Raw genomic sequence first — 26,266 nt, forward strand, 5'->3', positions numbered from 1 at the left:
TCGAACTTGTGTTAATGGGGACCGTCGTTTAACGGTCAGACAGAGGTGGCTGAAGAGCTTAATTTGGGCAAAACCGTGGTCCACGAAATTCTAAGAAACGAACTTCAAATGAAAAAAATTTGCGCCAAGATCGTTCCGTGAGTTTTTGAGTAAAAATTCCATTACGGTGACCGAACACCCCCCCCTATTCGCCGGATTTGGCCCCGTGTGACTTCTTCTTGTTCCCAAAAACCAAATTGGTACTTCGGGGGCGGCATTTGGGGGACATAAATGAGATAAAAAAAGCTACGACGGGGCAGCTGAGAAACCTACAACCAGAGGACTTTCAAGGAGCCTTCTCACAGTGGAAACGGCGTTGGCACAAGTGCATTATGTCACAGGGGGAGTACTTTGAAGGGGATAAAATTGATTTACCTGAATAATTGTAAAATAAAATTTTTAAAAAACTTTTATACGTACTTTCCGGACAAACCTCGTAATATGGTGGTCGTTATTACACTTACATACAAATATACTCAGTTATTTTCCATAGAAAAAAAAAACTACCAAAACCACATGCATCCATAACACCATTACAGTGTGGTAATGTTATACCCGGAACATTTCTATTCTAAACGGTTTCCGTCTTACCGCAAAAAAGCTAAACTTACGATGGACAAGATTTCAAAACATGTTTTGACATCATTCTACAAAAGCATGTTTAACATCGTTTATGTTTTAACAAAAGATTGTTAGTTTTTTAAAAGTAAAAAATGTCTAGAATTGCATTCTATTTATATATGTATATTATTTATCGCATTTTTTTACATTATACATAATTTATAGATTTGTTTCATGAAATTGTAAATAAATATTATTAAACCGATTAAACAAACAATATTTACAACTTAGTCAAATGAATGGGGAAAGGCAAGGCAACGATGAAGATTTACAACATAGAGTTTTGTAAAACTGTGTTTAGATAAACAGTGTATTATTTTATTTTCGTAGTAAAACCGTTTTGTTTTTGCAATTATGGCATACGCATGTTAAACATTATCTTGTCTAATAGTCTTGGTTTGCGGTTAATATTTGAACAACTACGTTTAGATAGGTAAATTGCCTACGTTCGTGGGTACACAAAAACAGTGTGCTTTTTTTTCTTTGGTTAATCTATGGAATTTTATCTGATTCTATCATCCCAATAATTCCGTTCCTTTCGTAGTAAACAGGTGCTTATCTACGTTATAAAAAATTTCCATAGTTTTATGCATGTAATTAATTGTCTGCGACTAAGGATGCTTGTGTCAGATTCTAAATTAAACCTTCCAGGAAAACAATTAAGAAAATCTCATCCAATTTGGTAGTATTGGTTTCGTGATGCCGGAACAATACGGCATATCATCAGCATCATCTCAGTCATGATCCGTTTACCGCTGGACATAGGCCTCCCCAAGAGACTGCCATAAGGAACAGTTCTGAGCCACCTACATCTACCAATTTCCTGCAATGCATTTGAGGTCTCTCTGGCTAGTGAGAGGTTACCTTACACTGCCTTTTCCCGTATAGAGTCGCCACTCAAGAACCTTTCTTCTCCATCGGTTGTCGGTTCTTTGAGCTATGTGACCAGCCTATTGCCACTTCAGCTTACTTATGTTTCGGATATATCCGTTACAATACGACATATAGACAGATAGTGATACTAAAAATTATTGTTTTAGCTTCTATTGCTGATATTAAGGCAAATCGTTACATTTTTTTTCTTAAATATTTTTTATGTACAGATATCTTCTGGTTACAATTTTAATTAATTATTATATATATTCGGAAAATCCCATGATACATACTATAAACCGTTTCAACTTAATCAAAATGGAAACTGGACTAATAATTGATCCGACCATAAGACAGTCTGTAACAGTCAAATAGTGACACTACAGTACAATATATATATATATATATATATATATATATATATATATATATATATATTTATGTATATTTATATGTATATATATATATTGGCTCAGTAAAACAGGAGGTTCAAAATAAAACTTTATGATACCTGCCTCAGTTACCTCACCTCCTCAGTTACCTCAGTTAGCCCACCATGATGAATACACCTGAACTTACTTCAACACGATGATTTCCAGATAGAACCGCATGGAGGTCGACCTGTTAGGATATATTGCTGTGTGGACCGGGTTCTAAAATATATCCTTCTTCTTCGTATATAGTACGTGTATACTAAATTTAAAGATGTTTGGTTAAGCCGTTAAGACGCTGAAGGTAACAAACAAACCCACTTCCACATTTATAATATTAATAAGGATAGGTACATGTGCCTTTATAAACAAGATACAGGTATATACTAGTGTCCGACCGAAACAGGTTTTGCAGCTGAAACCGAAACCAAACTTTCGGCCTTGATCTCAGTTTTGGCCGAAACCGAAACCAAAACTTATTGAATCATATTTAAAATTTCTCTTCTATACTGAAATCTAGTGTATTTTTTACACAAGTATTTACACAAACACACAAATAGTTTAGGGGTTATAATAAACACTAATTAAAGTATGTAACAAATATGTCATATATATTTATATGTAAAAAGATGTTAAAGTTATGACTTACTCTTGGAAGTAAACTTAAAAAAAAAACTTAAACACACACACAACACAAACACACACAAAGTTTCGGCGCGGCCGAAAGTTTCGCCAAATTTTTGACCGAAACCGAAACTAAGGCCGAAAGTAAAATTTCTGGCCGAAACTAACCGAAACCGAAACTGAAAGTTCGGTCGGTCGGACACTAGTATATACCTACGTATCATGTTTACAAATGCTACTTTAGGAAGTAATTTCTCCTTATTTGCACAAAATTCATATTTGTTCCACGTGTAAACAGTAACCGCTTATTATGTCCTTTCATCTTTCTATGCATAATTTAATGTTTTATTCTACAAAAGACTACTTCAATCTTGTAAATAAAGTATGTACAGGACCAAAACGGACAATTGCAAAAGGAATCGTTGAAATCGGTGGACAACACAATAATGCAGTCGAATAGTATAAAAATCTTCTTTTTAATTTAACAATTTTTTTTTAATTGGCGAAGATGGAATGGTAACCCCGCATGCGCTATTGGTATACGCTCTCAGGACACCAGTGAAGGGTGACAGGTGAGGAATAAGGCAGGTCAGTTGGCCCCTAGTGACCAAATGAACAAGAATTAACCATTAAGGTTTCCAGAGGAAACCGCGTGGAGGTCGACCTGATAGGGTGTATTGTTAGCAAAAATTTTTTTTGATGGGTGAAAATGGTTGAGAGGCATCATGAGAATCGGTGCAGAATTGGGGAAGATACCGCATAATATATAAATAAACAATATAAAGTCGAATTAGGAACCTCCTTTTTTAAATCGGTTAAAAATTAATACGACATCGCCAGATACATACGGGCCATCGTTATCGTGAATGCGGGGCTTTAGGGATGAAAGGAAGAGGAAGCCATAAATCGAGCCCACCCCAAAGAACGGAATTAGGTCAAGGTCACCGTTATATCCGCCTATTATTCCGTCGAGTGGATACGATAAAGCAGTGAACTTGAGATAGATTTAGTAGCTATGATCTGTTTTCCTATAGTTACATAGCACAATTATTAAACATTTTCGTTATGATGAAATAATGGTACAAAAAATAAAGAAAAACATCGAAATTAAAATGGTTATTATGGTAATGGTTACTATGGTAAGGTATGGTAATGGTAAAATTAAAATTAATATCAATTTCTACGGAACCAATTTGAAAATATATTCTGATAAAATAATTATTTATGAAATCGCTTTCTAAATAACGGAGTTATGTTAATTATCTAAAAAAAAATATATATATAATCGAATAGAGGAACTCCATCGTTTTTGAAGTCGGTTAGAAATCATTGAGTTGGCTACTATTTTGTATAATTCATGTATATTTAGAAAAAAAAAGTTACCGTATCTAATTTAAAAAAAACCTGATTAGGAGTATTTTTAAATCAGTTACTTGCAACACTAAAAAATGGCGCGCACAATCTTGTTTAAAGTTTGTCGAAAGAAATAAAGAATTATACTAATAATAAAAATATCTAAGTGATCAAAACAATTGAACGTTAACAAATAGATATAACAATGGTAATTCATAACTATTCATTCATTTAAATTGACAGTAACAAGGATCTTTAGCTATAAAGCATTTTACTATTTACACAAACATTAGATAGAGCAGTGCGTTTCAAACTTTTCCATGTCCGATCCCCCTAATGTGTATAAATATTTTACGATACTGATACTGTGTTTTATTATATTGTAAATATCAAATCTATAAATTTTTATTTATATTCATAATTAGGTGTCGGTTAAATACAATAAAATGAATAAATAATATATAATAAAGTATCTAAAAAAGGCATCGTTTACATTAAAAACTTTTATTATATTACGGTCATGATCCTTGTAGATTCTTGGGGACCACCCCCCCCCGCGCCCCCCTAGAAAATGTAATGCACACTTTGAAAGACACTAAGGTACAGCAATGATTGAGCTGCAATTTACCATTGTTACGTAATTATGTGCATGAGTTGAGGTCTTTTGTGCTTATACATTTTTTTTTAATAATTTTCAACATGCATAGATGTTTCTTCAAGGCAATGATTGACAGTGCATCTTACTCTGTACTGGTCAATGTAATTTAACTGCGTACCGTTACCATAGACAAAGATAATCGTTTTCAAAAGTTTTCATTTTAATATTTTGTTATTACTTGCACCCTTTTCTCATAGAGTTTTCTAGAACAACCAAAGACAATAACTGTCTTATAAGATATTTATTGATCAGCTTACACCAAAAGATGGCGTTAGTTGTATGAATATTCTGAATCAAAAAGAATAATATGTACACGTTATAAAGAGTATATTGTAAATAATTTAAAGTAGACGATATTTTGATAAATGTTTTCTTTGCAGCATAATAAATACGACGTGGGGAGCGGCGAACAGTTCGACGACCTGGTGGGTCTGATTGAGCATTTCCGTTCATATCCCATGATTGAGACCTCTGGAGACGTGCTCAGACTCCTGCAGCCAGTCAGCGGCACCAAGCTGAGGGCGCATGATATCGATCAGAAGGTTCAAGAGATGCAGGTCAGTGATTATATTTATCTTTATTCCATATAAGAGATTCATTAACAAACATTAATTAAAAAAAAAAAACTTGGCATCAATTGAATGCTTACGGGATTAAGTACGTGTACATGTAAATAAGAGAAGGCCAAAGATAATGTTGCTTATCGATTTTATTTGGGATTTTTTTATTGAATTACTTGAAACAAAGAAAAAAGGCGCGCATTGCTTTGTTTAAAAAAAAAAAACTATTCTTAATCTATAGCGCCAAACAAAACTTACTCTGATTTGGTTAATTATTTTATTCTGGGGTAGTGAAATGTATATATTGTAAAAATATTAATATTCAAAACATTTTTAAAAATTCAATAGTGTAAATAAACTATTCGATAAATCTAAATAAATACATATTATTAAGTATAATGTAATTTCTATATTTTATTTTTTTTATTTGTATGTAACCAGGAGCTATTTTTATAACTGGCATTTCGCACACATTAATATGATTTCCACATATTATGTGAAAATGTAAACTATTGTATGTCGCAATAAAATTAATTTTCTTAATGTTGTTTATACACTTAATGCTATAAGCATAAGGTATCAATTACAATAGCGATTAGTAATGTGACATAGTGAATTCTAGTGATTCCACTGCAATTACTGAATTATACATTACATTCTTATAAGCCTATTAGGATATCTTAACAAACTCACGTGTCAGTCAACATGTTCAATATAATTAACTTGGATATTAATGGATATTGCAACAATGCAAAGTTCGATTCCCATGCTTTTTTTTTTTTAATAATTTATTAATATTTTTTTTTTAGAAATTACAATATATGGTACATAGTAGAATTCTAATCATAATTTTAACTTCACAAACATATTTTGTAAGTATAAGTAATACTGGCATAAAACATTATATTATCTAGGCAAAGAAAAAAAAAGTTCTCTAGAAAACAAATCTAAATAAAGAACAACAATAGTCTGGCTTTGATGTTCGTGATTTAAAAATCGATTTTTATAAAAAGTAATAGAATAGAATACAATTATTGTATTTATTGCATAAGTCATATTGTTAAGGATTTTATTACTTAACACGATTTCTTATTACGAATGTTTTTAAAGGAATCTGAAGATCAGCAAAAGCTGGAAAACAAAAGTGGCTTTGACGGTGAGTTCCACGCACTCAAAATGCTGGAAGACAGACACGTGTTCACTACAAATGAGGGACAGAAATCAATAAATTCAATCAAGAATAGATACAGAAATATTTTGCCATGTAAGTATTTTTTATTTATATCGTTTATTACACATGCATCACGATATAGATACGTTGTGGTAAAAATGAAATGGACCAAGGGATAACTTAATTTTGTGTCGTAAATTTGTTTTAAAATTGTTTAAATTCGGAACATAGAGAAAAATTAATCTCGTCGGGAGTGCAATATGTCACAAATTTTTAAATAATTAATAAAGGATCAGATATTTAAATTTAACTGTATTAATGTAATTATTAATTAAATATGTGACTTGACAAAAACAAAATATAAACTAATATTATAGAGAGGAAAGACTTGATTTTTTTTTGTAATGGAGTAATTCAAAAGTGTTTATTTTAAAAATTCTATCCCCTACCAGAGGGAGACTTTGTACCAAAATCGTTTGCTTGGGTACCTCTGTCCCATTTGTGTTTCAACCGGAAAGCAGTTATGTTTTGCATGGCTGTGTTTCGGTTTGAAGGGTGGGATATGGCGTGAATTTACAGGGTACAGAGAAATAACACCTGAGTCCTCAGGAATGGCAACGCATGGGGGGTATAATGGGCGAAACAGTATACTCTGTTATGTCCATGGTACTGCTCATGTCTATAGGCGACGGTTACCACTTTCCATCAGGTGGGCCGTCAGCTTGTTTGCTATTCTAAGTTGTATTAAAAAAAAATCACCTATAGATAATATAAGTTTTTATATGGGCTGTATTTTATTTATAAAACCTTGCACAGCCAGGGCGGGTCGATATCCCTTCTCATATTTATCGTCATATGTGAAGATTTGCTCATAAGCGAAACATTCGATTTCAGTTGCAGATTAAAAATGTAGGTATATTTTTTAACAGTCCAGCCAGGGGGGAAAGGGATTGTTAGTAATGGAGACTAAGAATCCCATTGCTAGCAATATACCCAGGTCGACCTCCTCGCGGTTCCCCCTGGAAACTATCATGATTAATTTCTTATGAATTCATCATGATGGGCTAATTGGCCTGTTTTCATTCTCATCTATTACGCTTCACTGGTGCTCCGCTAGCGTATCCCGTTAGCGCAGGCGGGGTTACCATTCCATTTTCACCCATCAAAAAAAAAAAACAGTAATTTTGTATTAATCTAAGCTAATTTACTCGCTCACTTTGAGAAATAGTACAGGAATATATCAATTCAATTAAAAAAAAAATATTGTTCATTATCGTTGTCCATTGCATGAGATAAAATAAGACGGCAATATCTTACATCTTGTTCTTAGTTACGAGCGGTAAGATAAACATATCTACTGATAGACCCGTCTGTCACTTATTATTTTTTTAATACTGTTTCATGAGGTTATTAAGATATTAAATGTATCAATTAATTGTCGTATATTTTTTATTTGTAACAAACACCTAGACAGCAGTTTTACAATATTCTCTTTCTACGATTGGTAGAGACGTATTGGTTGGCGCGTGCATGAGAAAGAACAAGACAACAGATATCGCCATCTATAGCTATCTCACTCCGGTAGCGATAACGATTCTATCGATAGATTCATTAGCCACTTGCGTAGCATGTTTAATATGCAATCGATCATTATAATGTCGCGACACAAAGGAAATGTTTTGTTAGACGCGGTCGGTATGGAATATACTATACTTGACATATTACTGTTTGTTTGGTGTAACAATAGGGTGGCAAAGCAGACAAAATGCCACAGGCTCCTGGCCTGACGAGGCCCCCTGATTCTGGCCTTGAGTACAGAAAGAGTATAACATTTCTTGCATAATTAAAGAAAAAGAAATCAATTTGAGGAATTAGAGTATTAACTCCAGAACATACACGAAGTATACAAATAAATTATCAGAATTTCAACAAGACATTTTCAAATGAAACTAAAAATAGGTACATTAATTGTAACAGTATTAGTAATGTTGTAAATAGCAAAGTTTCAATCTACATTGTTCACCCTTTAAGTTTAACATTGTCCTTTGAGTTTTTCAAAAGAGATTGGCGAATTACTCTTGTTAGATATCATGAAAATTTTCTACTTACAGAGCTGAGCCCATAACCTGTTGTAAATAGCAAATTTACAACAATTTATATTTTTTGCTATTTACAACAAGTAAATACTTACCTATATTAGATAAAGGATTATTATAAATTTCATTAAATTCATTAATAAATTTACCACGGACCTCAGATGGTTATGGTTATGCCACTGATTGGAACAAATCCTTTTTATTAACAACAACAAGTTATTGACGTTATAAATATAGGTAAAGATGCTTAGATGTATGTTTGTTACTCGACCATGGTTGAATGGTTTTGAATTAAATTTGGTAACAGGTATGTTATAACTTAATAGACATAACATATGCTACATACTGATGCACGCGGTCGTAGTTGCAGGAAACAATTAGTATTTATTTCATTTAACATTTTGCTGGGTAAAAAAAAACGACTTTTGCAATCGTAATCAAATTAATATGGGACAAATATGAAAACAATAAAAAAAAAGGCTGTAAAAATAATAATAATTCTTTATTTGAAACAAAAACATTGGTTACAATATTATTGGAAAATCATGATATCCGCAGAAGTATAAAATTGTGTCGCGAATATCAACGCAAATATTGTATACAAAAATAAATCCTATAAATTTAACAAAGAATTTTCAATATTAATATACACATAAAAATGGAGGCGACGTGAGATACTCCTTTTTTGTACTGTCTCAAAAATCTGTTTTAATATTTTATGTAAAAGTTAACCTTCGTGGCGCAGTGGTGAGCACGTTGCTTTACGTAAATGAAGTCCCGGGCTCGACAGTCGGTAAACGAACTCTCTGAATTAGCTCTTGTCTAGGTGTTCCAGATCGTGCCTCAGTTTTTGTTGCTCGGTTTTCTTAAACTATAATCTAGTTTTAGGACCAGACAATAGGCGTGATCGTGTGGCACTTTATAATATTTTATGTTATTTTGGAACGTTCTAGATGACCAGACCCGTGTCGTTCTTCGAGGATCCAACAACAAACCTGACGCGGACTACATAAACGCTAACTACATAAGATCCTCTCGCTTATGTGATTCGTCGAGCTCTGTCCAGTCTTCAAACGAAAGTTTGGACAGCGTACACTGTAAGTATGCCCACAGGATTTTATGTTTTTATAGATGAAGAAGGATTCGTGTACTTAGTTCTCGCCCATATTAGTGGAGTAGCACCATTGTGATGAAATGACGTGAATGCAGTCAGATCATTTAGACCATTCTGGTGAATTTGTTGGGAATTTTAGAAGAATTGTACATATTCTAAATTAAGTAATTACTAAATTAATAGAAATTGTTTATTTATTTATTTTATATTTTATTGTTGACACAAGTAATAACTGCAACAATATGGCCGTTCTATTTCCTTATTTTCCTTCAATAGTATTAAAGCGAGCTTAACTCTGCAAGAATTCCCTTCCAGTAAACCCAAAATAATTTTTTATTGACTTTAATAAATTGTTATAATTCTTTTTGTACAACCTAGAAGACAGGGAGTTCAACCTATCTCCTTCTAGTTTCAGTATAACATGCCATAAATAATCACATTAGAACCCAACTCGATAAATAAGTGGTTAGGTATCTACCGCAGTTATAGTTTAGTACTTAAAGAATGATTAAGTACCTCGTAAATAATATTCTAAGGAAGTTCTACTAGGGTTATTTAAGTACGATACCTACATTCAATAAAATATCTAAACACTAAGAAATTATATGAAAAACAAAACACTAAATATCGCGAATTTACGATCAAGACGTGCTAGATTATAATTTTCCATAATATATCGACAATAAATGAGTAATGTCTCATAGTCCAGTAAGTTGGCCATGGTATAAAGTTGTACTTCAAGCTTTTTCTTGTACAATCAGTTTTTTATGGTAGGAAATGATACATTATATTCTTATCCCGTCAACATTCAATATTACTTTACCTTAAATAAAAAAATTAAAAAATTTAAAAAATAAAATATATTTTATTTGTAAGTAATTGTTTTGTTTATATTATTTCTTCACTATCAATATAAAATTTACCCACCATTTGTTTTAACAATTTATATTCATGGATTGACCTGGTTTGATTGGGTTGGAAGAAAAACTCCCATTTTTTCTTTTTTAACTAAATGGTATTTAAGCATATCTCGTGTGTTCATAATATTATATAAGTATTCTTATTCTTATAAGTTCCACTAAGTTTGACCCTTGATAGTGCCATGTAAAATTAGTCTAGAGTATATATTGTATTTTTATAAACTAGTATGGAATCTAAAACAACACAACAAGCATTTTATAATGTTTTCAAACTTATAATACCAATTTCTAATTAACCAATTATTCTTTGAGTTGATACGTTGTTTTTGTTACAGCTTTGATAATGAGAAGTGAGCCAAGGAAGCCTACGCCTCTGGTGTCCAAATCGTTATCTGACGACGCTCTCAGAGAGGTCAAGATGAGTTACAAACTGGACAAAATTAATGGGAACCTATGTGGTGACGCAGGTGAGTTGCCCCCATGAGACAATGTTTAAATATAAACAATTATTAGATTTAGATTATTAGATGGTCGCTTTTATAATTTATCTTAATAGGATAACGATATCCTTTGATTTTAATAGGAACCTTTTAACTTTATAATTAGAAAATTGAAAAATAACGCCGGAAAAGCGATATAAATAATATGCCGTTTATTGAATTTTATAACAGATAAAAAGAAAAAAAAAAATAGCCAAAATGAAAATCGAAGAATGATAGTATAGTAAATATCTGATTCGATAACACATGTTTGTGATATTTGACATTTTTCTTGTAACAAAAAAAAAAGAATTAAAAGTTGAGGAGTGTAAAGAAATTTCTGTGCTTCATGTCGTTTTGTGACTTAGCTATCTATATATATTTCGTCACCAATATGATTTGTATATTTTAATAAATATACCATTAGACGCAGTAAAAAGTACAGAAGTAATGTCATGTATAATTCTAATGTTGCTGTGTCGTCCAGGCATAGAAAGGGCTACCCTTTTTTTCTCGTGGATGTCGTAAGAGGTGGCTAAGGGAATATACTAGTTAGAATAGAATAGAAGGTTGGGCAGCAGCGTCCCTCTTACAACACCAAAACCACCAAATCCCTAACTGTAGTTGTCAACTCGCCTGCCAAGCGTGGCAACTACTAGCAAAATCCTCCTTGATGGGAGAGGCCTATGTTCAACAGTGGGTAGTTAAATGGCTGATACACATTTTATTTTTCTACCATCTTTATATTTTGCTCTTTTATTATATCGTCACAGTAGAATCGAATAGCATGACGTACTATATAACGAATAATTATACAAACGGTTATTAGCAAGTATTAGAAAAGTAATACATATATAATAATAAATGATATGATACATATATTATAATAAATTATATAGTAACAATATGTATGGAGGCAGGATATTTGATACTCTATTATACTTTATATAGGAGTCGTCAATTAATAATCTATTTTGGTACAACTAATGAGATTGTTATAATGTCTCGTGTAGTTGGCGTTTTATATGTAATGGATACCTTAAACTTAATTACCATCATGTTTTGAATGACTTAATTGCCTTATATTTATTTTAACATTTACGTAAGATATTTATTTTATTCATAAAATTGCTAATATTTATTAGTATTTCATAATAGCTTGATTTAGTATATAGAGAAAAATGGAGGAGGCCTTCATCCAAAAATCCATCCTTATCCAATAATTATAAAGTACGAATTGCATTAACAAGTAGTTATTAAGAGAAAATTATAAATAGATAAGATACTAACGATACTGTAAATATATTAGAAATATGAAAATAAAAAGGGTTTATTATTATAATTGTATTTATACTTTTATATATCTTATCTTACTTTTTATCTTATCTTTCTAATCTAATAAAATTATAATTAAACGATGTATGTACATGGAGGATAAGATATTGCAGTAAAATCAGTACCAGGGTTCTTAATATCTCAATAGATGCCTAAACAATGTTTTTTTAAGAAAATTTGTCTGTCCCCCTCTCTCTCTCTGTCTAATTGAAATTATGTGCCGACATTACGAAAAAATTGAAAGTTTAAAATCTGGTATATTATTTATCTTGATACGTCATCTAAAAGTTGTCTATTTGAATAGTTTTCATATTTCTGAAGTCTGAAAAACTGGAATATTATTTTAATTATATATTGTATATATACATAATTAATAATTAATTTATTTGCGATTTCTATCACCACATGACAATTTAAAATCCATCTTGAGTTTGTTTTTGGGATATTGATGTATCTCCTTGTAAGGTCATTGTTTCCTTTACCACTATGGGATTGAAACTATCTTCAGATGTTTCCTCATTCTAGTTCCAGTGCTTTTAATGAAGGTCTTATAAAACCTTTTGTTGTTTCGCCATAGCCAACAACGTAACCTATATCTGATTTACCATCACACTTTTTACGCCTTTAATTAACGCTACTTTAGTACCAAATATTTGCAAGTTATTTAGATCATAAAAATTCTTTAAAACCACAATTCATAAGCGGTTCGACTTTTATTCTACTCTTACCTGTTTTTAATACATGCACTGTTGTGGGCTTTAGCCCATAAAGATTTATCCAAACCGCTTGCTAGCAAATTGGTTCCTGCGGCTTCTGTAACTGTTCGTATTTCACGTTTTATACGACCATTTCGTTCATATGTGTATGGTATGCATTTTTTATGAATAATATCTAGACTATTTAAAAATAATTTCAAATTTTTAATAATAAATTCCAATCCACAATCTGATTTTATAATTTTAACTTTAAAAAGTATATTAATTACAAAATAAAAAAAAAAAACTTTTATTTTCTTAGTAGTTTTTTTTTTAATATACTATTTTATATTTTGTGTAATCATCTTTAATTAATGGATAATATTTAACACCGCTTACGATGTAGTTTCTATTGAGTCACACAAATCAAAGTGTAGCAATTGATTTAGCTTTTATGCTGTCTCTTAACTTAATAAAAAAAGGATTTTTTATGTGATTTACTTTCAAGACATGATATACATGTCGATTCATTCTTATTATTCAACTTGTACCTTTCTGGTGATGCATTTCTTTAATGCCACTCAAAATGTTGACCGAGTTACCAACACACATATAATTTCATAATAATTATTTTTATGATATACCAGTGCACTTACAGACTGATTGTTGATTTGCATAAAACACAACTATTCTTGTTTGTTACTAATTTGTACCCTGTATGTAGAACATAAAAAAATACTATTGTAATTACTACATCTCTTTCAAATTATCTAAAAATATGTTGAATTGTGCTGTGTTATACTTTCTGTATTCGGAACATTGCTTCTAAGAGCATAACGTTTCTTTTCAACCGACCTAAAAAGAAGGAGGTTCTCATTAACTTGTATTCTTTTATGTTTATTACCTCATAACTCTGTCAGTTCTAAACCGCTTTGGAAAATCCTTTTTTTTTAAATGATTATACTTACAGACTGGTCTCATAGAAATTTTATTAAAATCGGTTCAGTAATTTAGTTGTTAAATTACAATTAACTGATTTACTATTACTACAATTGAGATTAGTTGTTACTTTCGTGCAACATAATCTTATTTAAAAATCACTGTCACTAGTAATATATAAAAGATTGGAGTTTTTATAATTATTCTAACGGCATGATAATATCTTCCGTTAATATTTATATCCCTAATAAAGATTATCTACAAAATAGAAAACAATACGACTTCGTCATTTTCTTAATAAAAATGTTAAAGTCGTTTGCTTGGATACCTCTGTCCCTTTCGTATTTTTGCCACAAAGCATTTGTATGGCTGTGTTTCGGTTTGAAGGGTGAGATATGGCAGTGAAATTATAGAGCATAGAGGCCCGCTAGTCCTAAGGAATGGCAACGCATGAGAGATATCACGAGTGACCCAGCGTCACATTAATTATATTGTTGCCTACATACAATGACATCACTATTAGATTATTCTCCAATAAACCTAAAATTATAAGATAACTATTGATTTTGAGTCTACATTAATTAACCCAATTAATTCAGATCAAAACATGTTTACGATGTTAAACGAGTCGCATTAATAAGTACATAGATAAATAAACAGTTTGTATCTTCTATACATATACGAGGGTAAGGTAAAAAGTTCTTGGCCTGACAATGAAAAGATGCGATTTTCAGTAAAAAAATATTATTATTTTTCTACATAATCTCCTTTGACTTTAACACACTTGATCCAACGTTTCTCTAACATCAGTATTCCTTTCCGGAAGTTAGAGTCTGGAAAGTTGTGAAAATATTCATTTACGACCCTCTCAACTTCTTTTACGGACGTGAACCGCTTTCCAGTAAACAGATTTCTTCGAGTTTGGGACTAGATAGAAGTCTGAGGGTGTCAAATCAGGACAATAGGGGGGATGACCGAGTAAAAATCGTACCCCGTAATCGTACCAATTTTGTGACCGCACGATATTCAAGTATATCCATTTTGACGAAAATTATACACGACGTTTACTGCAAAAATTTGTGTAAATTATTTGAGAGAACAAGTTTAAACTTATCATACGAACTAATGACACATGCACCTAGGCAAGAAAAATAAATCTTTACTCATTAGACTGCTATTTCTGTGACAGGCCGAGAATTTTTCACCTTACCCTGTTATAGCATCAAATAAAAAGTAAGTCTTAAAAGAGTCAAAATCGAATGTGTGTCCAAACAAACTCTTCTGATTTATTTTTTTTATTTAAATTTACTTTAAATTATTATAAAAGACCTAGTAAAGTGTACCGATATATATATTTTGTGTCTTGGAAAGTTTCGAACCTACTGCATATCTAAAACTTGCTATTGATCTATGAAATTTTGTTGGTATTATTCATATTGTATATGTATTTGATATTTTTATTTTATAATTTCAAACATTTGCTATATTTAGTCTCATTACGATTTTGAAATTAATTATATATTAGCGACGCGCCCTGACTTTGCATGGGTGCAATATAGACACATCAACGTACGGCCGCTGCTACCCGGTGCATACGTACAGCCCAACGGTCCCTCCGACCTCGCAATTTAAATCATTGATAACTTCTGAGATATTAATTTTAATGATACACTGTAAAAGGAAATTTTGATCTAAATTAAATGCATAATACATCTAATGTATTTAATTGGATAAGTAATGATACTGTATTGATTAAAATAATTTCGTAAATTACCTGTATTTTTTTTTTGTAATACGTAAAAGATAAAAATGTTTGTTGGGGATTATTCTTAGAAGATGGACATACATATATACCAACGTGAAATTTCTCTAGATAATTTTAGAATATATAATTCTATACTACATTATTTGGATCTATCTTTTAAGGTTTTGTCGGCGTTTGCAATGAAATCGCAAAAAAATATGTTTTTTATGGCATCACTTTAGACGTATTGAAATTTTTGGCTTTTCTTTACTATAATATACCTGTATTATATTATATGTATAAAACTTTCTATTGAATCATTGTATCTATTAATAAAAATCGTATTAAAATCCGTTGCGTAGTTTGAAATATTTAAGTATACAGACGGCGGGGAGTGACTTTGTTTCATACTATGTAGTGATCTAGTAAGCATATAAAAGAAAAAAAAAACATTATTCTTTTAACAAGTACATACTGAAAATAGTAGACGCAACAATACGTCACAAACTACAAACAATGCGATAATATGCGTTTAAAATATTCAAGTATGGCTTTTACACAATACAAAATAACTCTTTCCGTATATCTAATAATAAATACAAGTAATGTTTTAGTTACAGTGAAGGACAAAATATACATCGCCGCTCAAGGTTGCCTCTCAAACACAAAAGATGACTTCTGGAGGATGATATGGCAGGAAGACGTGAGAATTATAGCCATGATCACGAATGAATATGAAAATGGAAAGGTATATAAAATTAAAATATATAAATATAGTATAATGAAGAAAGGTTTTGATTGGCGATTTGATTGTTAGGCAAACGTAATGTAAGACGATCCCCACTAGATAGAGTGATGATCTCAAATGCTTTGTGGTGTCTCAGTGGATGCAGGTGGCTCACTAGAGAAAGATGGTTTCCAGGGGGACCACGTAGAGGTCGACCTGCCAGGGTATATTGCTAGCAATGAGACTGATAGTCCGCTTTCTATTGCTAGCAATATATCTTGGCAAGTCGACTTCTACGTGATCTTCCCTGGAAATCATCGTGCTGAATTCCAGGCGTATTTACCACGATGCGCTAACTGACTTGCCTTTTCATTCTCACCTATCATCCCTCACAGTACACCAGTGTACTGTTAGCGCAGCATTTACTATTACATTACCATACATTAAAAAAAAAAAACGATAAGGGTTATGTAAAATGTAGATATAAAATTTTTAAGGAGACAAATTTCTTTTTGCAATATAGGTCAAATTCACAGCGAATTTGTATGTAGCTATAAAAGAACAATCTTTATTATTTAGAATGCATAATTTTAATGTTGTCTAAAACCGATTTTTGTATTGTTTTTGCTGTGTAGCTACGCGTTACATGAAGACGCTCTAAGACTCTTCCTTGTTCAATCATAGTTTAACACAAAAACATATATTTTTTTAACAGAAAAAGTGTGAGCGCTACTGGCCCCACTCAGGTCACGAGGAAAGGTTCGATAACCTCACGGTGAAGTCAATATCGCAGACGCACTACGAGGACTATCTGCTGAGAGAACTCGATGTGACTGATGATAAAAAATGCTGCAGAACTATCTACCAGTATCAGTTTACGGTACGTACGTGTAAATGTATTTCAACAAAAAATCCACACTCTATTTTTTTTGGTTACAAAGGTTTTTTTTTTTGTGATTATGGTATTTGATTACGTCGCCAGTGTTAATTGATATATGGGATATCTATTTTTGTAATAGATAAGATTTCTTATTTTAATTTTGTGAAAATATATTGAAATAGTGGGTACTAACTATCCACATGACTATTTGGTTAATTTTCTAAAGAATTTAAAGCTTTAATCTTTAAAAATATGTGTTCTTTAAGTTTTTAGTTAATACATATCTATCTATACTTATAATAAATATGTAGAGAGGTCAATTCTGTACATGAAATATATTTCCAATATAACTATGAGGGGGTGATTAGTGATCGATACTGATGCCAAAAATGCAATCAGTAAAATTTTTGCCTTTCTGTCTGTCTGTATGTTCGTTATACAAACAAAAACTATTCGACGGATTTTAACGAAACTTGGTACAATTATTCTTCATACTCCTGGGCAGGTTATAGTATACTTTTGATTACGCTACGATCAATAGGAGCAGAGCAGTGAAGGGAAATGTGTCTGTTACATCAAAACCACTGAACCGTGAGGAAGGACATAGGATACTTATTTTACGAAAAATGACGGAAACGCGGACGAAGTCGCGGGCAACAGCTAGTTATATATAAGAGTTTTCTCTTAAGATTAGGAATTAGATGTGATTTGTTTTGAAAGGAAGGATATGAATTGAACTACAGTGTACGAAGGTGTAACACTATAGTTCTCAAGATCAATATGAAAACAATTGAGATTATAAAATAAAGACGCCTTTTTTTATTTTAGTCCTGGCCAGATCACGGCGCACCCACGGAACCAGACGGAGTACTTAACTTCATTGCGGATATTAACAGAAAAATGTATCAACTCATGCACAGCAAAAATGCACCTGAACAGGTAATGAAATTGATTTAGACTCAAAAACAGACAGGAAAAATATTAAACTTCAGTATCTAGTAGTATAATAGTTCGACTTAGTTAGATTTCCGCGTGGTCCCTCCTGAAAACAATCGTGGTTAATTTTTGGCAAATTTGTCACAATGGGCCACTTGATCTGACTTAATCCTCACCTATCATCATTCACTAGCCACACCAGTGTATAGCGCTGTTGAATTGGCCATTTCATTTCCATTAAGGAAAAAAAAGTTACGGTGTTGTTAAGGACTGTTAGTAATTTGATAGAGTTAATTTGATATACGAGGTTTGTCCGGAAAGTACGTATAAAATTTTTTTAAAAATTTTATTTTACAATTATTCAGGTAAATCAATTTTATCCCCTTCAAAGTACTCCCCTGTGACATAATGCACTTGTGCCAACGCCGTTTCCACTGTGAGAAGGCTCCTTGAAAGTCCTCTGGTTGTAGGTTTCTCAGCTGCCCCGTCGTAGCTTTTTTTATCTCATTTATGTCCCCCAAATGCCGCCCCCGAAGTACCAATTTGGTTTTTGGGAACAAGAAGAAGTCACACGGGGCCAAATCCGGCGAATAGGGGGGTGTTCGGTCACCGTAATGGAATTTTTACTCAAAAACTCACGGACAACAAGAGAGGTGTGGGCAGGGGCATTGTCGTGGTGAAGAATCCAACGCCCCTCTCGCGCCAATTCTGGACGAACTCGTGCCACACGAGCTTTGAGGCGTCTGAGCACATCGACGTAGAATTTTCCATCAACTGTCTGGTCTGGAGGGACAATCCCCCGAACATCGAAAAAAACAATCAACATTGTCTCGGCCCTCTCTGAATCTTTTTAGCCACTTGTGGACGGTTGGTTCCTTCACAGCATCATCCCCATAAACTGTTCTGAGATCGGCAAAAATTTCACGGCCATTCTTGCCGAGTTTCGAGAGAAACTTGATTACGACGCGCTGCTCTTCAACGGAAGCGGGCTCCATGCCGACGGGGTTTCGTTAAGAGGTAACTTCACAGATGGCGTGACAAGCCAGTTCGCACCGCACGGCGGTCAGACCAGAACTGAAGCATTGTTAGGGACATAAGGAAGGGGTCCTGCGCTTACCTGGCCTCCCCACTCCTCTTTCTCGCATTCCAGAACACTTTTATACGAACTTTCCGGACAGACCTCGTATTCAATTTTCTTTAAATAAACATTAACAATGTTACTTAATTTAATGTTACAGAATATATTGTGCGTCCATTGTTCAGCTGGAGTGGGCAGGACTGGTACATTTATAGTTCTGGACATGCTCATCGACAAAATAAAATCAGCTGGTAAGGCAATTTGTTGCGATTGTGTAAGCATATTATTATGCAAATAGGAAGAAAATTTAAAGTTTATTTATTTTTATTTAAATTTCTTTTACTTGAATCTTAAAATGTGTTTATTATTATATTTAATAATTTTATTTTTAAATTTTAATATTTATTATTACTATTATTATTTTGGTGATCTTGTATGTCCATAATTTACATAGTTTACTATTTTGAAATATAATCTTTAATTTAGTTGTTTTTATTTTACTTTAATTTAGTTTTAGACTTTTTAAATAATTAAGTTTGCTTATGCGAATTGTGTGCTATTAAGTTTTATGATGCTATGCGATTTTTAAGGACAATAATAGATTCTTATGTTCTTACATGTTAATACCAAGCGATTTTATTTAAAAATTACTATCTATATAAACTTGAGTGTTTATTAATTTTAAGCTCTCTAGCGACATAACATCGTAATGTGACCCGTTTGTTGTAGGTTTCAACTGTGATATAGATGTACATAACACAGTAAAACTGGTGAGGGCGCAGAGGGGCGGGATGGTTCAGAATAAGATGCAGTACAGGTTTATATACCTCGCCCTACAAGACTACATAGATAACAAGAAGTTCAAACTGAGAAGAAAGGTATTCTTTGATGTTTTTCTTTTATATTTGTAAATAAATGTTTCTATTTTGTGTGCCATATAGTGTATTATGTATATATATTTTGGCACTTTTTATTTTAAAAGAACTAACTCTATTGAGTGGTTTAACATTCTTTTTTTTTTAAATTTGGGTCTTTTATCCTATGAAAGCAAATATCAACTGATACTCTCTCACAATTAAATATTTTGTTGAGTCTGTGACATGTTATGTTATGTTAATTAGTTATTTTATAATTTTAGAAACTTGTCGCCATATTATTCTATATATTAAAGTATGCCTATCGGAACATTTACGATTTTGTGTGTCAAATTAAGTTATGGAGTACTTTATAGACTTTAGAGTATCTTAGATGTGATCCCAGCTTAGAATAGACCACCTCTTCTTTTCCCGTGGATGTCGTAAGAGGCGACTAAGGGAATTTAATTTTAGCAGGGATGGGCAGCAGCGTCCCTCTTAAAATATTACAAAAGCCTTTTTTTTATACAACTTAGAATGCCAAACAAGCAGACGTCCCACTTGATGGAAAGCGGTAACCGTCGCCTATAGACATGAGCAGTACCATGGACATAACAGAGTATACTGGAAACAGTATGCGAAAGCCCATGATACCCTCCATGCATTGCCATTCCTGAGGACTCAGGTGTTATTCCTCTGTACCCAGTAAATTAACGCCATATCCCACCCTTCAAACCGAAACACAGCCATGCAAATACAACTGCTTCACGGTCGAAACACGAATGGGACAGAGGTACCCGAGCAATCGACTTTTGTACAAAGTCTCCCTCTGGTCCTAACTGCTGTTACCAACCCGTCTACCAAGCGTAGCAACTACTGACAAAACTTTCTGTCTGGAGAAGACTTATGTCCAGCAGTGGACAGTTAATGGCCGATATGACGATGAATACATATTATATACATATAAACAGACTCCCAAAAATGATAATTTACAGCAATCTAATTATTGTATTTTTTCTTTTTCAGGTGTACACAACAGACGCATAATATATATTTAGCGAACCAAAGTGCATAATTTATTTATAAGAACTTAATATGTTACATTTAATGTCATTGTAATTGTAACACGTCGTGTTAATGAACTGAACGGTTGTCGTACAATTAGATACGACAGCGTTACATACAGTCATATATAGTTTAAAACATTAAGAATAAACAAATAAAACCATTTAAATTTTGTTTTATTTTCATTAAATTTATTTTTATGCAATTTAAAATAGAAAACAAGCTGATGGTCTACCTGATGAAAGGTGGTAACCGTCGCCTATAGAAATGAGCAGTACCATGCGTTGCCTTTCCTGAGGCCGTTGTTATTTCTCTGTACTCTGTAAATTCACTGAATTCAAGATCAGATATCGTTATTTTATAATTAAGTCCATTAATTCAAATCCATATTTCAATACAAAATACCTTCAACTTTAAACATTAAGATCTTTAACAAGTGCGTGTTGCCAGTGATAACCTACGGACTCGAAATATGGTCCTACACGGTTAACAGTATGTAGAAGCTCCAAGTTTAGAAACTTAATGAGCTATGGAGAGGGCTCGGAGTTTCTTGCATGATCCGAATCCGAAATTAGGACACACGCAAACGGACCAAAGCGACCGACATGGCCCGAAGGATAAGCTATTTGAAAAACAATGGGCTGGCCACATAGCTCGAAGAACTGAAAACTGATAGAGGTCTTGGATGGCGACTCCGTATGGGCAAACGCAGTGTAGAACAACTCCTCACTAGACAGAGCGACGACCAATGCATTGCTGGAAGTCAATGCATGCAGATGGTTCGGAACCGTTTCTTTTGACAGTCTGTGGAGGAGACCTATGTTCAACAGTGGACAGTTAATTATCAGAAATAACTATCCATATTTCGCTGAGCATATTTGACTTCCAAGCTTAACATGTATTGGAATGATTTGGTTTACTAATTGCATTTTCCATTACAAGAGAGAGTGTTCATGTGATCGTTAATTTCACAGAGTTTTTATTCTCAACTAGATTCAATCTCTTGAACTTTAGAGTATACCATTACGATGTTGTACAAGTCACGATGCTGTTTATCCCTACTAACGTGAGTTTGCTACACAATTACTGTATTAGATGGAGACGGACATAGTATCAGTGACTATATTCCGATTACGTGGTAGAATAAAATCAACTATTTTCCAATTGAGAGTAAAATTTTTATATCCAGTTACCATCTTCACAATGCAATATTGAGGACAATGAAACAAATTAATAACTTGACGTGTATATATATTTATTTAATTCCACATTAAAACATTTTCAAGCTATTCCTGTTAAAACTATACAATTAACATGAATAATCGTAACTAAACAAGAAATAGTACATAATAACGTAGGTATATTAAAATTAATAAACAAAATAGTAATATAAAAAGGTAAAAAGCTTCAAGCTATGAAATCATTGCGTGTCCTTATACAATTAATTTATTAACAATTTATAAACTAGATATTTAATTAATTATGATAATAATTATAGTAATAATATTAAAATTATTAAAAATGGCGTATAAAAAAAGAATGTAAAATATAATTGATTCGTTTTACTTTTGCATCTATACTTACAATACAAATCAAGTTATGCAATGTTTGGCACGTCTCGATATATTGCAGCATAATAAAGTAATAAAATGCACTTAATTATTTAAATATTGAATAAATAAATTATTCATAAATACAAAATGTTACATAACAGTGATTTTAATAAAATTATCGTAAAGGAATATGAAATGAGAAAACATTTCAATTCCTCACAGTTAGCGGTCTGCTGGCGTGTGATCAGTTAATGATCAATCATCTGATCTAACAGTGATCAGTTATGCGCGACAGTTAGGGATAAATATGTAATAAGTACACCATCAATTTATTCCGTGTGAAAATATAATTTCTACTATTTATCTATGTCACTTTCAATAAAAAATATGTACTCATATCCGGCAATCTACGATACAAAAGCGGACACTATTGTATACCTATAGAGGTCTTCTCGAAAGTTTGTTTCATTTAGTTGGCAAAAAATTATCCTGTTTGGATTTTAAAATTTGTTCTATTAAAACGCGTCTCGCGAAAATTAATTATCTAAGTGCTTGAAAATTTTTCGTGCATTTATAATAAGAAATTTTTGTGTTAGGTATTTGCAACAAACATTCAAAAAGCGCAAACATTTAGTTGGTATAACATATAAGATATACTATTGCTAAATATCTAGACTCTATACATTTTCTAATGCAGATATATTTCGAGTCTAAAAATAAGGATATTTTAACACAATTATTTTATACAACAATATCACTCATTATTTCATTATTTCAATCAATTTGACCACATTTATACTATAACGTTATAAAGAATTATGTTTAATTTAACTATACTAATATTATTGACGGTTTTAAAGTGCGAGTATAATATGTAGTAGGTTGACCTTCCTGGAGATCCATCTATGATGGTCCGCCGAATATGTACGTAAGTATTACCAGGTAGACACATTACCTAAGTCTGTATTTACCGAACTGGTGAAGTTATATAAGTGTTTTTATCTAAATAAGTATCAATTTGACTAAACGAGTGCACTGTAATAGTGTGTCGTGCACTGAATATTTTATATGATGACTATTTCGACTTTAAACGTTAAATTTAGATTCCATTAGATGCGTACAGAGACGTAAATCGCGGTGCAAAATTGGAGAATTCAATTCTTACTCATTTCACATAGGTAACTCTCTCTTATCACAGTCGATTTATTCTATATTTTCAATTTCTTAAACCAGCCGTCAAAAATATTAAATAGTTTAATAGTAGAAGTAAGAAATTTTTCGATAGTAACTTCACTGAATACAACTTTGTTTTCGTTGTGCGGAGCTTTATAGCGTGTCTGAAATTAAATTTCTTTTGAATTTTATAATTCTAATGCCTCTTGACATGGATTCATTAAAAAGTCGTTGCTTAGTTACAAAACGATTTATATACTGACTGTATGGTGAGAGACGAGTATTTTTGGCACTTAATAATTATTGTAAGATAAGTCTTAGGATAACGCATGTTACTTTCGAATCGTAGTAGAAAGTGTAGGTAAAGTTAGGTAGGTATACTTAGTGACGTATGTACAAAATGTGGGTATATAGAGCTTATACATATTACATAAGAGCATCACCTAAGTGTAGACTTACAATGTATTGTAACTATTATTATGTCAATATCGATACTGACAGTTATGGATTCATTGTAACTTAGTCAAACGCAAGTAAGTAAACGATCGTCTACATGACATGACGGATTACATTTATTAACAATCAACTACAGTTATTTTTTTGTATTTTCGTGTTGCTTCATATTATTTATAATATTGTAATATTGTGTCTCAGTGCTTCCGGTGTTCTTGCCTTACAGTCGCATTTGTTGATAGATCGGTGTCCGTCTTATGCGTTTCCGAATCGTGTTTGTGGTTATTTGAATGATATTATGCAGAGAACGTGATATGGTTTGGAGTGGACAAGCGGCGTCGTTAAACCGAAAAAAAATTATTTGCTCAGCAACACAACGGATACTATACAAATTATAATAACAATAAGCAGAACTTTATTTATTTGATGGGATTGAATGAATCTAAGGAGCGAGCATGGGACATAATATAAGCACAAATTAGTCATCTGGACGTCACGATGACTAATATGGAGTTATTGTTAGCTAGGCTCTGTCAACGGGACTCGTATGAGCGCTTATAACACGTCCGCAGTACATCACACGAAATTATACCGAGGACAATACTGCCACGGTTCCATTAGTACTCATTATATGAACTAGTACTCGACTTTACACAGATACAATGAAGCAACGACTACAAGGTCACAGTATATCAGTCTCGTAAACTTTGTTCGTAGTTGCTACGCTCTCTGCCGTCATGTTGACACCTTGCGAAGGCTTCTCCGGTGCCGTTGAAGCATCCACACTCTTTGCCCTATCACCCTCGCCTGCTAAGTGAGTCATACTCCCAGATATAGCGGCGGTGGCAAGATTCAAGTTCATCTTAGTCAAAAGGTTCGATTCGCTTCCCGTCTTCTTTAAATCAGGCTGCGCGGTCGGCGGGAGGGTAGGTCCGCTGCGTTGAATCATCTGTAGACGAGCGTACTGCTCCTGCAGCGCCCTCTGTTTCTTCAGGAGCTCCTGGTGTCTTTGCTCGAGGAGCGCTTGCCGTGACGAGGCCTTGTCATCGTTGGGGTCTGGGGCGTGCGGGGGATCGGGTTCTATCCGTGGCGGGGAGGAGGGTGAGGTGGGGGAGGCGAGAGGCGAGCGCGAAGTCGTCCGTGGCGGAGGGGGAGGCGGTGCGCGGCGCGCGGCCATCGCGAGTAGCTCGGGGTGTCGCTCGGGCACGGGAGGCTTGGGAGGGTGTTGGCCGCGCGCGCGCACCGGCGGCGAGGCGTCGGTGTCGCTGCCGCTCGGGTACGAGTGCAGGCGACGCAGCGGGCCCTCCCCGCGTCCCCCGCGCTCGGACGGCTTGGCGAATGTTTGCAGCTCGTCTAGTAGCGCGTCAAGGGCGTTCTCTGGCCGCACGTCCGCTGCTCCCCGGGGTGCAGCTCGCCCGCACCCGCCGGTGCCCTGCGCACCATTCCACGCACTTCTAGCTGTGCCCGCCAATCTCCAACAGACATCATAAAAGCGCGGTTGCAAGTAATACAACGTCTCGTTTAATACAATGTTGTTCTAATCACTTGGTTGCTTGCAACCACGCTTTTAACAATTCAAAACACAGATTTGAAAGAAACATATAGAGACGTTCATTCAAATAGGAAGATCCATTAAGAACACACAGTATTCACAATTATTTATAGAGCTATATGTCTTAATGCGATCACAATCATTCAAAAGAATAAAATAGAAACAAAAGGCGATTCCCTTTCTTTTTCTGTCGCTGAATAATTATAAACATATTAAAAGTGATAATTGTACAAGGATCGGATTCACAAAGTAATAAATATGTCAGAAATAATTATTCCACGACAAAAAATAAAAAGGTTGTCGAGCGGCCTATGACTTGTGGTAAATAGAACCGAAATGGTGG

The 26,266-nt window shown here is 33.4% G+C and overlaps 2 protein-coding genes across 21 annotated transcripts in view; one reads left to right on the forward strand and one right to left on the reverse strand.

Annotated features, from left to right (window-relative positions):
* The window catches only part of LOC113520692 (tyrosine-protein phosphatase corkscrew-like), a 73,759-nt gene extending 52,404 nt beyond the window's left edge, over positions 1-21,355 (forward strand). For 2 of the 3 annotated variants that reach the window (XM_026906101.3, XM_031911471.2), the window contains 10 exons: positions 4,980-5,156; positions 6,270-6,423; positions 9,380-9,523; positions 10,796-10,927; positions 16,267-16,400; positions 17,095-17,259; positions 18,088-18,198; positions 19,434-19,524; positions 20,003-20,151; positions 21,154-21,355. In XM_026906101.3, the coding sequence (XP_026761902.2) occupies positions 4,980-5,156; positions 6,270-6,423; positions 9,380-9,523; positions 10,796-10,927; positions 16,267-16,400; positions 17,095-17,259; positions 18,088-18,198; positions 19,434-19,524; positions 20,003-20,151; positions 21,154-21,174 (1,278 nt within the window). In that variant the 3' untranslated portion in view covers positions 21,175-21,355. The remainder of the gene's footprint in view (positions 1-4,979; positions 5,157-6,269; positions 6,424-9,379; positions 9,524-10,795; positions 10,928-16,266; positions 16,401-17,094; positions 17,260-18,087; positions 18,199-19,433; positions 19,525-20,002; positions 20,152-21,153) is intronic. The other variant, XM_031911470.2, reaches the window with a different exon arrangement.
* A 1,091-nt stretch (positions 21,356-22,446) lies between these two features.
* LOC113519612 (coiled-coil domain-containing protein AGAP005037) overlaps positions 22,447-26,266 on the reverse strand; it is a 282,821-nt gene continuing 279,001 nt past the window's right edge. For 7 of the 18 annotated variants that reach the window (XM_052896592.1, XM_031911378.2, XM_031911381.2 and 4 more), the window contains one exon: positions 22,449-25,803. In XM_052896592.1, the coding sequence (XP_052752552.1) occupies positions 25,054-25,803 (750 nt within the window). In that variant the 3' untranslated portion in view covers positions 22,449-25,053. Of the gene's footprint in view, positions 25,844-26,266 lie in introns of all 18 variants that reach the window. The other 11 variants (XM_031911386.2, XM_031911385.2, XM_052896595.1 and 8 more) reach the window with 7 other exon arrangements.

This window comes from Galleria mellonella, unplaced genomic scaffold (genome assembly GCF_026898425.1).
Source record: "Galleria mellonella isolate WM207_F2 unplaced genomic scaffold, CSIRO_AGI_GalMel_v1 utg33, whole genome shotgun sequence".
Taxonomy (NCBI): Eukaryota; Metazoa; Arthropoda; class Insecta; order Lepidoptera; family Pyralidae; genus Galleria; species Galleria mellonella.